Raw genomic sequence first — 15,940 nt, 5'->3', positions numbered from 1 at the left:
CATTTCAGAGTAACACTCTGAAGACTCATGATTAATGCTGAATGCAGTATTTTCAAATTTTACAGCACAGTGTCGTTCCAAATATAGTCTATACCTCTGTTGTTTTGTCGCTGGCAGCATGATATGTCTGAACGTGGTCACATTTGAAGGCGCTAAATAGTGAATAAATAGTGCTAACACTCATTCTCTAGGACTGAGGAATTTTATTTAGTATAGAATATAACAAAAGTGTTGTACACCATAATGAAAGCCTCGTCAGTTACTGTGATATGAAACTTATATTGGCTCAAGTCTAATAATTAATATATTCATCATTTAATCATTTAGTGGACTTTTACCTCCTGCTATTATCTATTACAATTTGTAAGCGTAAAAAAGCGTGAGCATGTTCATGCTTCTCATGCTCTTCTCTCTCTCTCTCTCTCTCTCTCTCTCTCTCTTTTTCTCTCTCTCTCCCTCCCTCCCTCACAGATGTACATGGCTCCATCAGCTGCCATCTTTTACTCCCAGCAGCCCGAGGGCGAAGCGGCGGCCATGTTGAACAACATGCGTGTCTACGGCTCTATTTTCTTGCTGCTGATGTCGCTTCTGGTCTTTGTAGGAGTCAAATACGTAAACAAGTTGGCGTCGTTATTTCTGGCCTGCGTCATCCTTTCTATCCTCTCCATCTATACCGGCGCTCTGGTCTCCGCCTTCAGTCCACCTTCCTTCCCGTGAGTGCCAGCTGACAGGCGTATGATGATAACTGATAATGTGACGTATTGTGATATTGAGGTATAATTATGAGCCGTTCAAAATACAGCCACTAAACCTGTATACCATTTGGGTCTGAGACGACATAAGATGACTTAATTGAAGTCACATTTCTAGGCCACATCCTTATCACCAAAGGTAATTGTACAGTTCTGGCACCTGATGAGTTCCATTACAATGTAAGAATTATGGGTAATAAACCTATCCCTCCAACATAATACTGACAATTTAGCTCTGTCTTATATTATTTCAAATGAAACCCAAGCATTATTACAGATCGAAGTTATACAAAGCTTGTTAGGTTACTCTAGGTTGCTAGTGATATTTATTCATCTAAAGTAAACAGACAGTGTTACGGAGAATCCGGACCCTATCCTGGGAAACACCGCGTGAAGCAGGAATACAGCCCGAATGAGACACCAGTTGATTACAGGGAACTCGGCACACACATTCACACACTCGTATACACCTAGAGGTGACTGAGACTCAACAGTCCATTTACAGGCATTTTTGTTTGTTTGGAGGAAACCAGAGAACCAGAACCTGAACCTGGAGGAAACCCAGGAGAATATGCAAAACTCCACACATGGTCAGGACTGAATCCGGGTCCCTGAAGCAGTGATGCACGTTATGATGAAGTAAAACTTAGCAGACTTACCTTCAGTCTTTTGTGTATTCTGACATCATTGTAAGCTTCAGTATAACAAAACAGTACGGAATAGTAAATGGCTGTTTTCTTTCCCAAAGACGTGTTTCAGCATGGGTTTGTTCGCTTGATTTACATAACAAGGTCATAAGCAAATGCCACACAAACTCCTGTGGCATTTGCTTATGCCAACATCTTCAGGCAAACATCTTTAATACTGGCGAGTATTAAAGATGTTTATCTTAAATACTGTGTCATGGCTAACTGCTATGATTAACAGTTACAGTGGGGGAAATACGTATTAAACGCGTCAACATTTTTTTTTTCCAGTAAATATATTTCCAATGAGGCTATTCACATGTAATTTTCACCAGACATCAGTATTAACTCAAGAAATCCGGAAATATAAAGAATTCACAACATTAAAGTCCGTAAATAAAGTTATGTGTAATAAAGTGGAATGATACAGGAAAACAGTCTTGAAGACACTAAGAAAAAGCTATTCTCCAAGGCAAGGAGCCAGTTGAAATCCATAAGTAGTTAGAAAGTAATTATACCCCCTATCTGTGCAAATTAATATCAGCTGGGTTAGTAAATTGATTGTGTATAAAAAGGTTTTTCGTTACCAAGGTGTCACACAAGAAACATCTCATGATCGGTAAAAGCAAGGAGCTCTCCCAAGACCTTCTCAAATTATTGTTGCAAAATATATTGATGGAATCGGATACAGATGTATCTTCTTGAGTTAATACTGATGTCTAGTGAAAATTTCATGTGAATAGCCTCATTGGAAATATATTTACTGAAAAAAAATGTTGACGCGTCCAATACTTATTTCCCCCACTGTATGTTGGTCATGTTCATAGAAGTCATTTCTGTGTTTTAAGTTGCGCTATCCATTCATTATGTCTGCCCTCAGAGTGTGCATGCTGGGCAACCGGAGCATCTCTCGACATGAGCTCCACGACGATCTGTGTGCGAAAACAGTTCTGACCGATTCCAACATCAACGTCAACATTAGTGAAAACTTCAACGGCACAGAAGCCCCTCCTTTTACTCCATCAAAGGTGGAGAAGACAACAAATCTGTGGTTGCGTTTTTGTAATTCGTCGAAGCTGAACGCAGCGTGCGACGAGTATTTCATGAACAACAACGTCACGAAGATCGAGGGAATACCGGGCCTCGCTAGCGGTGTTATTGCAGGTACTGCGCACTAACATGCAACAAGTTAGACCGTTTGTGCTCACATTATACCACAGCTCTGACGAATCCTTAGATATGATTGATCCGAAAGTGTGGATTCATTTCCTAGAACAGCCTCACCTGATAGTAGTTTTGACAGGAGGTGTATAATAACGTAATACGTTATTGTTTCTATAGTAAATGCTCAGAGACTTGAATAGCGGATGATCGAATGATAAACGGATTATAAAAAGGTGGTGTTGTTTAAAGTGCACCTATTATGGTTTTTCAGATATTACCTTTCATGTAGTGTGTTATAGAACTGTTCTTGAATGTAAAAACATCTGCAAAGATTCAAAAATCAAAGCGCACGATAAACGGAGTTATTGACTCCCAAAAGAAGGAACCGATTCTGAACAGCTGAAACGAGTCGTTAGTGATTCCAGACTTACTTCCTGTACTAATCTACGTAGGTTTGCAACAAAAAACCCTGCCTCTGGTTTTCACTGACTACTCTCTGACAGCGGTAGACCAATCACAACAGACTGGGACATCTGACCAATCAGAGCAGAGTATTCTCTCTGAAAGGAAGAGTTTAGAATGAATCATTTAGAACGGATCATTTAACGAGTCCTTTGTGACACTGGGGAAAAGAGGTAATTCTGCAATTTAAATTATGTGCACGTTAAAATATTTTTGGAACTTGGATGCATGTAAATCTATTGTATTAAACCGTTAAAACATAATTAGGTAAGTTTCAAAAACAATATGTGCGCTTTAACAAAGAGAAATGTATAATCATTGATGTGGTGTGGATTTCTGTGAGGAAATCCTGCTGTGAGGCGGGGCTTTATAACAGCCAATAACACAGTCTTCAAGACTTTTCTGTTCCTCAGTAACACTCAGTCAAGCTGTATAAATGATATCTGCTATAGCATAAGCGATAATGGGAACTAGCTTATTTCACGGACGTTCCACTAAATTAAACGCAACTGTACGCTGATAAAAAAAGGTACAGGTTCTTTAATAAATAACCGTAGTCAGCATTGACTAATTGCTGTGGTATAAGAGGAACAAAACACTTAAGGATGTGCTGTTATAGACTCCGATTTGCATCACACCACCCCGTTGTTAATTATTTTATCATAAAAGCATGCCCTCGGGTGTTTTATTCCTTATATATTTAATGGCAAAAAAAAACTAAATCAACATTTTACATTTTTAAGATTCTGTTTTCTACTTGTCGTCACCGAAAAGAAACAAAACACTGCGAAATGATGCTCAGGGCAAAGGGCTTGGTAATGTAATGTAATGTACGACATTTTCACCTTGAATTTCACATTTCCAACAGGCACCAACTCCCTTGCGTTCAATTCGTTTAAAAGTTATTTGTCTAGAGCTGTCAAGGATAGACGTTGTCACAAAGCCCGTTTTCAAGAAATCCGGATGTCAGGTTTGATCCCTGATGAGTAAGTCAGAGGTGACCCCTCCCCCTCCGAAGAAAACTCAGAGGAAACCCTTCGTATTCGGCGCAGATATTAAACGGGAAGCCATTTTGAATTCAGCCGTTCAATATGCATGAACAGTGTTAACTGTATTCACTCCTTCTAGAGAACCTTTGGAGTTCATACCACAGCAAAGGAGATCTTCTGGAGCAAGGTTCAAACCCCACCCCCAGCTCGGCCTCCACATACCCCAGCCACCACCTTCCGTACATCTTTGTCGACATCACCACATCCTTTACACTGCTGGTGGGAATCTTCTTCCCGTCTGTGACAGGTGCACAGCGCTCTCGTCCTTTCTTTTAAAAGACCACATTCGATCACGTCTTGAAAAGAGTACATTTTCTACTTCTGTGTGTGTCTCTCTTACAGGTATCATGGCAGGCTCAAATCGCTCCGGGGATCTGAAGGACGCCCAGCGCTCTATTCCCATCGGAACGATTCTAGCCATCCTCACCACCTCTCTTGTCTGTATCCTTTAACGCACACTTGTTCACACATGCATCGTGGTTCGCGTCGATGTTTTTAGGCCGAGTCGTTGTTGTTTTTGCGCTATTGAGACGTTTTCCTGAGTAAGGGATGCAGATCTGAGCAGCGTGGTGCTGTTTGGGGCGTGTGTGAAGGGAGTGCTTCTCCGAGACAAGTGAGCTTTCTTTCTTTCTTGTGCTTTTCTTTTGTTTTCTGCCTCTGGTGTTTGTCCATTCATCCATACATTAACCCACACACCCATTTACAGCCTTTCTTTTCTTTCTTTCTTTCTTTTCATCCTATATTATTTTATTTTATGTTATTTTGGTTCTTCCTTCTGTTCCCCAACTTTTTGGCTTCTTGTTCTTATTATTTAGGTCCTTCCTTTATTCCATCCATCCATCCCACAGCTTTTTAGTTTGTCTGGTTCTTATAATTTAGGTGCTTTTTTAACTTTTATCCCTCTGCGTATCCACCCATCTGTCCTTCCATACATCCATCCATCTTTCCACCCGCATGCAGTTTTCTTTTTCTTTTCTTTTTTTTTATTAAATTTTTTTATTTTCCGTCCCTCCAGCTTATCTTTCTTCCATCCACAGCCTGTCCTTTCATTTATTTGTGCTATTTTTCCTGCAGGTTTGGTGACTCAGTGAAAGGCAACTTGGTTGTAGGTACACTGGCGTGGCCGTCCCCCTGGGTCATCGTGATCGGATCTTTTTTCTCGACGTGCGGCGCAGGCCTTCAGTCACTGACCGGCGCCCCGAGATTGCTGCAGGCCATCGCTAAAGATAACATCATCCCCTTCCTTAGAGTAAGTGCCGTGTGTGTGTGTGTATGAATCTGTCAGTGTGACAAAGTCGACCAAAACTAGAGATGCACCGATGTATCGGCCGATAAAGGCAATTTTTCACGATGGCCAATAGTTTAAAAACATCCGATGATCAGGGCCGATTATATCCTGTCAATCAAAAGAGGGCGGGAAAACACATCGATTGCGTGCTGTGTGTAAAGATGATGTCTCTTGTGTGGATTGATGACAAATCTGCAGTTTATAATTTCTGTAATCTCTGCACTGCTAAAATTTACACCGGATGCTACAGCAGTGAAGCGGGAGTTAATTTTTTTTCCCCGCGCTGCTCGAGCTGAATTAAAGCGCCAGTACATCGTTGAAAGATTTAAATGAAGATGAGTTGACAAAAAAGTATATATTGCACAAGAAAATATATTTGTAGAGTAGTATATTTCATATCCACTTAATGTTAATATATAAAAAAGTTTATATAATATATTACCAGTTTGATGTTCAATGATGAAGTAGAAATGCTTGTGTTTGTGGTAAGTGAATGTGAGACTAACAGGAGGGTTTTTAGAATTCAGTCAGTGTTAATATGAATTAATAACATTCAATAAGTGAAGAAATCTTAGTTTAATCTTCAGAATTTAGTTCATGTGTTAATGTTAATTAGAGTAATGTGTTTTGTGTTTATGAGACCAGTTACTGGGAAACAACTTGTTGAAATGGAGAGAATAACGTTTTTATCTGCATTTCCTTCAGAATTGTGGAATTAATTATTATTAATTTAAAAGAAGGTATAAAGGGCAGAACTATCTGTATCGGTTATCAGTATCAGCCGATATCTGAATAATTGGTTATCTGTATCGGCTGAGAAATTTAGTATCGGTGCACCTCTAGCCAAAACGATCTCGACCGACATTACAGCATGATATTTATTTAGCTTATTTTTTCATGTACCATGGATTATTATTAACATTTTTAAAATTGCACAGTCACGTGTGAATTAACATTATAACTTGTGAACCGGAGTGATCCGTCTCCAAGTCGAAAACAGTTTAGAAGACCTGGACGATTAACACTATTACGGACTATTCGTTTTGTTCACCTACGTTAATGACTCTCTCTGCAGGTGTTTGGTCACGGTAAAGCTAATGGAGAGCCTACATGGGCTCTGCTGCTAACTGCCTTCATCGCTGAGCTGGGCATCCTCATCGCTTCGCTGGACTTGGTCGCCCCTATTCTTTCCATGTACGTATGGATACGTGTGCGTGTATACACCCAGAACACACAGAGACTATTTGTAAGGGCGAGGCAATACACTATAGTTCATTGTTCATTCATCATTGCTCTACATTGCCGCTGAATTCTCAGATCTGATTGGTCAGGAGCTGATTCATTTTCTATAAAATTCAACTCACCATGTTCAGATGAACACGTTTATTCTAACATGTTATCGTTTCTATAGTAACAGCTACTTCACAGGGACACGAATGACGGAAAATCCTGTTGTTATTTAACCCCAAATTTATAAACATTGTTCTGGTGAGGTTTTACCATGAGAAGACGTTGAACGTTTATAAAACAAGACTTCTCGAGTCCGTCTCGGCACTTTGAGATAGAGCTGTTAAGAATTGTGCGGCAGGGAAAGTCTTCAGGACAGAGGACTTTTGTTTTTTCTTAGTCTAGCTGCATTTGTTTTCAGCATGCCCAGTCATCTTTTATTCCTTACTCATCACAATATTGGCCTTTGTAATACTGATATTGCAACAAAAAAAACCCTGCAATGTACAAACAGTTTCATGGTGAACATTTGAACTCATAATCGACTTTTCTCTCTGCAGGTTTTTCCTGATGTGTTATCTGTTTGTGAATCTAGCATGCGCTCTTCAGACTTTGCTGAGGACCCCCAACTGGAGACCTCGTTTCTCCTATTATCACTGGTACACACACCTGCATCTAAAGCACACACACACAGACCCATACACTCTCTCTCTCTCTCTCTCTCTCTCACCATGGTGCCTGTTTAATATTTGCTGTTTGAGCAAAATGACCTTTTAAAGGTCTCTCTCCTCTCTCTTTTCTCTCTCTCTCGCTCTCTCTCTTTTCTCTCTCTCCTCTCACTTTTCTCTCGCTCTCTCTCTCTTCTCTCTCTCTCGCTCTCTCTCTTTTCTCTCTCTCCCTTTTCTCTCTCTCCTCTCTCTCTCTCTCTTTCTCTCTCTCTCTCTCTCGCTCTCTCACTCTCTCTCTTCTCTCTCTCTCTCTCTTTCTCTCTTTCTCTCTCAGGACGCTCTCGTTTTTGGGGATGGTCATTTGCCTGGCGCTAATGTTCATTTCATCGTGGTACTACGCAATCGTCGCCATGGTGATCGCCAGCATGATTTATAAGTACATCGAGTATAACGGGTACGTTGCCATGAGAACCAGAATCCTTGCTCGTGTTCATGCATTTGGAAAGTGCTGGAAAAAACACACACAGAGAGAGAGAGAGAGGAAAAAAAAAGATAGTCATTTACTCCGCTAACGGAAATACTATTTACAGTTAGCTTAGATGTGGAAAATGTGGTGTATCGACTCGTGCAACATGACACCATGGTTCAAAACCAAATAGATCCATACCAAATATGTCAAAATGGTACATCCTTTTATGCCGATTATATGAACCTATACTGTTGCGTATTAGCAGAGTATTTAATACTAGTGTGAGTTAGTGTGTGGTTTGGCATGTAGTCATCATGGATTACTGTACCACATAATACTTTGTGCCAATTAGCATGTCATTTAAATTGAATACTTTTATTTTTTCCCCATTCTACGCTTTATATTTGTTGCTGTTTTGATTGTGAAACCTTGTCATAACCTCTTTGTTATATTTCCATATCAGCTTGCATTTTAATTTTCTTTTGCATTTTGGAAATTCACTGGTGTGTGTGTGTGTGTGTGTGTGTGTGTGTGTGTGCAGGGCAGAGAAAGAGTGGGGAGATGGAATTAGAGGTCTCTCTCTGAGTGCAGCTCGATTTGCCCTGCTCAGACTAGAGGAGGGGCCACCACACACCAAGAACTGGAGGTATATACTCCCATACACATAGATCTTTATAAGAAAATTATTCTTTTGAGTATAAACACATGCTTTCTTTGCTCTGTGTGTGTGTGTTTAGACCTCAGCTGCTGGTTTTGCTGAAGCTAGACGAAGACGCTCACGTTAAATCTCCACGCCTGCTGACGTTCGCCTCTCAGCTGAAGGCTGGGAAAGGTTTAACCATCGTGGGCACCGTCATTACCGGAAACTTCCTTTACGCTTACGGCGAGTCGCTTGCCGCTGAACAGGTTCCACTCTCCATTTTCTCCATCTATATTATCCGGTTACCCATGAACGTATTGTAGAAAAGTTTAGTACTAAAAGTTTGGAGACACACTTGACTGAAATTTTTCCTCATGATCTTAAAAACCTTTTGATCTGATCGTGCGTGATTAAATGTTTGAAATCGGTGTTGTAGACCAAAATATAATTGTGCCAACATATTCATTTCTTTCATTACAAAACTAACATTTTATTTCCAAAAAAAATCATCTTTTTTTTTAAACGGACGACCCGGAGCGAAATATTCCAAAAAGCAGCTGATAAGAGTCCAGTGTAGGTGGGAACTCCTTGAATACTGTTTAAAAAGCATCTCAGGGAAATTCCTCAAGAAATCGGGTGAGAAAACGCCAAGAATACATTTCTGGAAATTCTAGGCCAAAAGGGTGTCTACTTTTAAAGATGATAAAATATTCAATTATTTTGATTTATTTTGGATTTTTTTTTTTTAATCACAACATAATTCCCATAGTTCCATTTGTGGTCTTCCAGAGTTTTGATGACTTTATTATTATTCTAAAATGTGGAAAAATAAAAATAAAGAATGAGTGTTTCTAAACTTTTGACCGGTAGTGTACATGTAGCAAAGTTTCTAGTTGGGGTTGCAGTCATTTTTGTTGTCATTTCAAGCTAAATAAAACATAAATAAAATCCTCTGTCTTTGTCCAATGGCATGTATTTGAATTGTTGAATTGTTACCTCCTTAAACACTGTAGTATAATACACAGACAAATTATTTTGGACTGATTTCTTTTTATTCTTATCATTGAAGCTGTAATTGTAATTTGTAACAAGACTAATTGAACAGCAGTATCCTGAATCAAGATAACAAAAATGAAAAGCTACTCCTAATAACCCCTAAAGCCGTGCAACTGTTATCGTAGGAAAAAGTGACTGTTAAATATTAACCCCTTTCCCCTCGTATCTGCAAACAAGCAGCTTATTTTTTGGTTTGGTTTGTAGCTTTGATTTGGTGTTGGAAGATATGGGTTCACGTGTGTTTACATTAAAAATACTAGATTGCGGAAAGTATACTGCATGTTGTAATACAGAAAATGTCGACCACTTTCAGGCAGTTTGAATTACTGAGGCAAGGTTTATAACCGTACATTGCTTTTCTTTCAGCTGAACCGTTCACCTTTTTCAATCCGTAGCTCCCTTTTTATCACCGTTTCCTCTCTTCTTTTGTCTCTGTCTCTCAGACGCTGAAGCACCTGATGGAAAAGGAGCGGGTGAAGGGGTTTGTACAGTGCATTGTGGCACAAAAGCTACGCGAAGGCATCAGTCACATGATCCAGTCAAGCGGCCTGGGCGGCATGCGACCAAACGCGGTGGTGATGGGTTGGCCACACGCCTGGAGACAGAACGAAGACCCGCAAAGCTGGAAAACCTTCATCAGTAAGCGAAGAAGAAGGGCGAGCTTGTGTTCATACCAGTTCATTTCTAGCTTAATGATATCAATGATAGCAATAAAAATGCTATGTAATGGAACATTTTTATTGTTACTCCTTTTAAAAAGTCCAGTAAAAAAAATCCAGCGCAACAAGTAAAAGCAGTGGGTCTGTGCTTAATGCTGAACCATTTCAGATTTAAATGAACTAGAGCTAGCCAAGTTGAAACAAATGCTGTATTCAGTAATGGCACCTCGATGATAAGCGTATTAACACTCATGTAGTGTTTGTTGATTGCCTGCACAATGAAATTTTATTGTCAGAATGATTTTAATTATTTACTGCTTATATGAATGCAGACAATAAATGTACTACATTAGGTACTTATAATAGATATTAGATATAATATCTAATATCTGAATATAGATATTTGAGATAATCAGCCAACATTGATGAATATCCTGAAACAACACTGCCCCCTAACTGAAGGCGGTATATTATTTCTGCATGATCGCTTGCTTTTATCTGAACGTATATGTACCGTATATAATACACACTGTCTGCTTTACAGACACCGTGCGCTTGACGACAGCAGCGCACCTCGCTCTAATGGTGCCCAAGAACATCTCTCTCTTTCCCACGAACAGCGAGCCGAACACAGACGGTTACATCGACGTGTGGTGGATCGTGCACGATGGAGGCATGCTCATGCTGCTGCCCTTCCTACTGCGGCAACACAAGGTGAGAGAGACATGATAAAGTTTAATAAACACTGTTCAATTTCATTTAGCTCGGTTAATACTTTGTTAATACTGTGTGTGTGTGTGTGTGTGTGTGTGTGTGTGTGTGTGTGTGTGTGTGCATGTGCGCACGTGTTAGGTTTGGCGTAAATGCGGGATGCGCATCTTCACTGTGGCTCAGATGGAGGATAACTCTATACAGATGAAAAAGGACCTGGCCACCTTCCTTTACCACCTGCGCATAGAGGCTGAAGTCGAGGTGGTAGAGATGGTATGGAGATAGATAGATATATATGTGTGTATATATATAATATATATGTATGTGTATGTATGTATGTATGTATGTATGTATATATAAGGGAATAAGTATAATAATGCTTATAGCTGAAGCTACAGTGCCATCCACTTAAACAATAAAGATAATTTTTCACAGCCTTCTCTGCTCATATTTACCAAGGGTGCCAATATTAGTGGAGGGTACTGTATCTACTTTTCAATACATGCAATATTTGCTTTATTTTTTTCGTATTGTATTATTTAATTACATTTTTACAAGTTTTGACATTTATGTCATTTTCCTTACTCGGTTTTTTTCTTGTTTTTATTTTAATATGAATTTCATCTTCATTTATTTCATTGTTTGTTTGCTATATATTATTTACCTTCTACTTAGAAAATATTTATATTTATTTAGATGTAGATTTTTTTACCTGTAGTAATCTAGCAAACTCGTTCTCTCTTTCTCTCTGTCTCTTACTCTTTCTTCCTCTCGCTCAATTTCGCTCTCTCTTACTCTTTCTTTCTGTCTCTCTTACTCTCACGCTTTCACTCTCTCTCTGTCTCTCTCGCTCTCTCTCTCTCTCTCTCTCTCTCTTTCTTTCTCAGCATGACAGTGATATCAGTGCTTATACATATGAGAGAACCCTGATGATGGAACAGCGATCTCAAATGCTCCGCCAGATGCGCCTCTCCAAATCAGACCGAGACAGAGAGGTGAGATTGAGAGTGTGTGTGTGTGTGTGTGTGTGTGTGTATGTGTGTGTGTTAGTTATTATACAAAATTTTGCATTACCAAACTGTTTTTAAATGTTGCTGTTTAAAAAAAAAAAAGCTGTTATTAAGTGTGTTTGGTGCAATTTTTTTGGATACATTTTTAAATTTGGCTGTTGTTTCTTTGTTATTTTTTTCACAAAGGTAAAGTGTGCATGCAGAAATGTTTTTTTTTAGGTTTAGGGTTTGTGTTTTAGGTATTATTTTGTGGAGAGGAGACTGTCAACTGCAGCCCCATACATAGTGCAGAGAGAAGCAATAATTATGAAGACAGAGGGAGTGAAAGTGAGGGCGAGACAGAGAAAAATAGAGTGAGTGAGTGACAGGTATCAGAAGAAAAGAAAGGTCTCATGAAAGGATTGCTGGTGATGGAGTGTGTGTGCATTTGTGAAACTGTGAAACCGAGATTAGATTTTCTCTGCGTGTGTGTGTGTGTGTGTGTGTGTGTGTGTGTGTGTGTGTGTGTGTGTGTAGGCACAGCTGGTAAAGGACAGGAACTCGATGCTGCGCTTGACGAGTATTGGCTCCGATGATGACGACGACACCGATGGCGGGACAGAGAAATTTAGCGGAGCTGCTGAGAACAGGCGTGTCCACATGACCTGGACTAAAGACAAAGCACTGGAACTGCGTGCGCAAGCGCACATTCCCTCCGGCTGCAGCACACCCGAGGGCTTCAGAGACATGCTCAGTATCCGGCCGTGAGTTTTACACACATTTACACCCACTCGTCCATCCATCTATCTATTTACCCTCCATTCATACTCTCATACACTCAGTAAATACATCTACTGTAAACTTACATCTACACAAGCATTCATATACACTTGAGGTCATAAGTTTACATGCACCTTGCAGAATCTGCAAAATGTTAATAATTAAAAATATATATAATAAGATGGATAATAGGAATTGCATTTTGTTTTTTTTTATTTAGTTCTTCCCTGAATAAACTATTTCACATAACAGATAGTCCACAAGACACAAAAATAACTGAATTTATACAAATGAACCAGTTCAAAAGTTTACATACGCTCGATTCTTAACACTGTGTGTCGTTACCTGGATGATCAATGACTGTTTTTATGTTTTGTGATGGTTGTTCATGAGTCCCGTATTTGTCCTGAGCAGTTAAACCGCCCACTGTTCTTCAGAAAAATCCTCCAGGTCCTGCACATTCTTTGCTTTTCCGGCATATTCTGCATATTTGACCCCTTTCCAACAGTGACTATATGATGTTGAGATCCATCTTTTCACACTGAGGACAAATGAGGGACTCGTACATGACTATTACAAAAAGGTGCAAATATTCACTGATGCTCAAGAAGGCAACACGATACATTAAGAGCCAGGGGGGTGTAAACTTTTGAACAGGATGATGGGTGTAAATTGTTATTATTTTGTCTTCTGGGAAATATGCAAATATATTATGTAACATCTGAAGGGCAGGACTAACTGAAAAAATATTAAGATCTTTAAACAAAATAATAACAATCTACACCAATCATCCTGTTCAAAAGTTTACACCCCCCGGCTCATAATGTATCGTGTTGCCTTCTTGAGCATCAGTGAACGTTTGCACTTTTTGTAATAGTTGTGTACGAGACCCTCGGTTGTCCTCAGTGTGAAAAGATGGATCTCGAAATCAGTCATATGGTCACTGTTGGAAAGGGGTCAAATATCTTAATGAATGTGAATCCACACGGAAATGGTGCAGTGACCCCACAATCAGGCTGTTGACATGGCCATCCCAGTCATCTGACCTAAATCCCACAGAAAACAAGAGTACATGAGCGTTATAGGAGAATACTGTCTTATGTTGGCATACTTAATGCAGGAGTGACAGTAATGGCGTGTGTTTTGTTTTGGCTTTTTTTTGTATTTTAACGACATTTAATAGCAATTTTGCACGTGTATGATTTTATGAGCATGTATAATCACTCCCGCAGGGATCATTCTAATGTCCGGCGCATGCACACAGCAGTCAAACTCAACGAGGTCATCGTAAATAAATCCCATGATGCCCGGCTGGTCCTGCTCAACATGCCAGGACCACCCAAGAACCCAGAGGGAGACGAAAACTGTATCCTTTCTCTCACAAACCCTGTGAGACAAGTTGTACATACACATACTGTATTCATCTTATTTAAGAAAGCGTTCAGCTATAGAGCAGTGCACAAACGAACGGAAGGACGATACCTGCGTTTTTGTGTTTTACAGTAAATGTTTAATCCACACTTATTACATTGTTACACTCTTAATTCTCTGTTTTCACATAAAATAATGGTCTACAGTGCAGAATTGCAATTGAGAACAATAAGAATCAAATTCTAACATGAAATGTCTAAAATAATAATAATAATAATAATAAATACAAATAAGTGTCTGGATAATTTTTTTCCCCTCAGATTATTACTTATCCCTGTTCATTAGTTACATATTTATAAAACAAATAAATGTATTTTTATAATTGTGAAATGCATAAAAAAAAGAAAACAAGAAAAATAAACAAATACAACAGCAAATAAAAAAAGATGTGTTATAAGAGAGATTTTAATGTTTTTGAAAAAAATTATTTATTTTTTTTATCGTCACTTTCTGAATGCTCGATTCCGATTGGACAGAAAATACGCCCCATTGGGTTTTATTCTCTACTTGGTTAATTATTTGCTGTGATGTTTATCCCTGATTTGAAAAACGCAGATATGGAGTTTTTGGAGGTTCTGACCGAAGGCCTGGAGCGCGTCCTGTTGGTCAGGGGTGGAGGAAGTGAGGTCATCACCATTTATTCTTGATTGCCAAGTAAAAGTTGTTCGGCAGATGATTAACCGAACCGTCGAGCGGAACGCAGCATGGACGACGCGTCAGTGGCTGTCTCTCAAACATGCTCCGCCTACTCCACCAAGCCCCACCCACCGTCCACATCGGCCTGTGTTCGCCAGCACCTGTTCTTCAGCACTTGTCACCATTTCCATGTGAACGACATGATGGTTATGAGTGTGTGTAGAAGCGCTATGTGTCAGACCAACTGATGAGAAACACACACACACACACACACACACACACATTACACAGTGGGACAGTGAGTGTGTTCCATGGATTGACTCAGGGGTTGTTCTAGTTGATGGACCTTGAATGTGTGTGTATGTGTGGCATTGTTTGTATTTGATAAGTGATGAGCGTGGAAGGATAGAGAATTCAGAATTAAGGGCGACATTTTTTCCTAGCAATATGACACAGGCATCGTTGCACATTTTGTCAATGTTTCAGCATGCTATTTAAGTGTCGCTTATTAACGTGCTTGCATGGTAGTGTGTATGAGTGAGCGTGAGAGATCCATTGAAGACCCTTCTCCTGGAATATGCCCTTAATTTGTTCTTTTTTTTTGTTTGTTTGTTTGTTTGTTTTTTTATTTCCTTTGAGCAACCACTGAAATTCCTGCACTCTTATATTGATTGTATTTGTGGTCCTTGCTCTTTTTTTATGTATGCAGATCACCTGCACCTAGCAGCGCTTTCAAAGTGTGTTTTAAGATAAAAAAAAAAAATTGCCTGTACGTGCAGAGATGGCGATGTTTTTGGCTGTACTTTCAAAACAAAGACCAATTTTTTATGTTATTTCTTTGTTGTTGTTGTTTTTTACATTACATTAATATTTTGAAAAAAAAGGTGCAAGTCAATAAGTGGGAAATAAACAGATTTTGGAAGGAAATTGATATTGGCCTGGTATGTTTAATCATTTTAGCTTATCATTACGCATCCACGTCATGGTCGTACTCCAGCTGATGAATGATAATAAATACGAAATATTTTTCATGTAGCATCTTTCATACGTTTAACATGCTTTATAATGTGAAGGAAAAACAAATAGTCAAAAATTAAAGCTGTATAATATGCAAATAATATTTATAAAATAAATAATAGCAGAAAGAAGATAATATTAAATATGTGTGTTTGTGTATGTAAACATAAGAATAAAAGTGTGTGTTCCTGCCAGAAAGCCAGTCAGAGTAAGGCAAATAATCATTCGCCTCACACCTCCAGGGTCGGGGGGTTCG

At 39.2% G+C, this 15,940-nt stretch overlaps 1 protein-coding gene across 7 annotated transcripts in view; it reads left to right on the top strand.

Moving 5' to 3' along the window:
* The window catches only part of LOC128604162 (solute carrier family 12 member 6-like), a 29,489-nt gene extending 13,891 nt beyond the window's left edge, over positions 1 to 15,598 (top strand). For 4 of the 7 annotated variants that reach the window (XM_053619033.1, XM_053619032.1, XM_053619036.1 and 1 more), the window contains 19 exons: positions 472 to 713; positions 2,319 to 2,602; positions 4,193 to 4,360; positions 4,456 to 4,554; positions 4,669 to 4,726; positions 5,188 to 5,362; positions 6,477 to 6,595; positions 7,189 to 7,287; positions 7,631 to 7,750; positions 8,307 to 8,411; positions 8,503 to 8,671; positions 9,905 to 10,100; positions 10,665 to 10,834; positions 10,973 to 11,104; positions 11,719 to 11,826; positions 12,081 to 12,194; positions 12,358 to 12,584; positions 13,833 to 13,966; positions 14,587 to 15,598. In XM_053619033.1, coding sequence (XP_053475008.1) covers positions 472 to 713; positions 2,319 to 2,602; positions 4,193 to 4,360; positions 4,456 to 4,554; positions 4,669 to 4,726; positions 5,188 to 5,362; positions 6,477 to 6,595; positions 7,189 to 7,287; positions 7,631 to 7,750; positions 8,307 to 8,411; positions 8,503 to 8,671; positions 9,905 to 10,100; positions 10,665 to 10,834; positions 10,973 to 11,104; positions 11,719 to 11,826; positions 12,081 to 12,194; positions 12,358 to 12,584; positions 13,833 to 13,966; positions 14,587 to 14,678 — 2,811 coding nt within the window. In that variant the 3' untranslated portion in view covers positions 14,679 to 15,598. Of the gene's footprint in view, positions 1 to 471; positions 714 to 2,318; positions 2,603 to 4,192; positions 4,361 to 4,455; positions 4,555 to 4,668; positions 4,727 to 5,187; positions 5,363 to 6,476; positions 6,596 to 7,188; positions 7,288 to 7,630; positions 7,751 to 8,306; positions 8,412 to 8,502; positions 8,672 to 8,962; positions 9,042 to 9,904; positions 10,101 to 10,664; positions 10,835 to 10,972; positions 11,105 to 11,718; positions 11,827 to 12,080; positions 12,210 to 12,357; positions 12,585 to 13,832; positions 13,967 to 14,586 lie in introns of those variants that run through there. The other 3 variants (XM_053619035.1, XM_053619037.1, XR_008385146.1) reach the window with 3 other exon arrangements.
* The last annotated feature ends 342 nt before the right edge of the window (positions 15,599 to 15,940 follow it).

This window comes from Ictalurus furcatus, chromosome 29 (assembly GCF_023375685.1).
Source record: "Ictalurus furcatus strain D&B chromosome 29, Billie_1.0, whole genome shotgun sequence".
NCBI lineage: Eukaryota > Metazoa > Chordata > Actinopteri > Siluriformes > Ictaluridae > Ictalurus > Ictalurus furcatus.
Note: the sequence above shows the minus strand (reverse complement) of the source record. Positions and strands in the feature narration are given on the sequence as shown.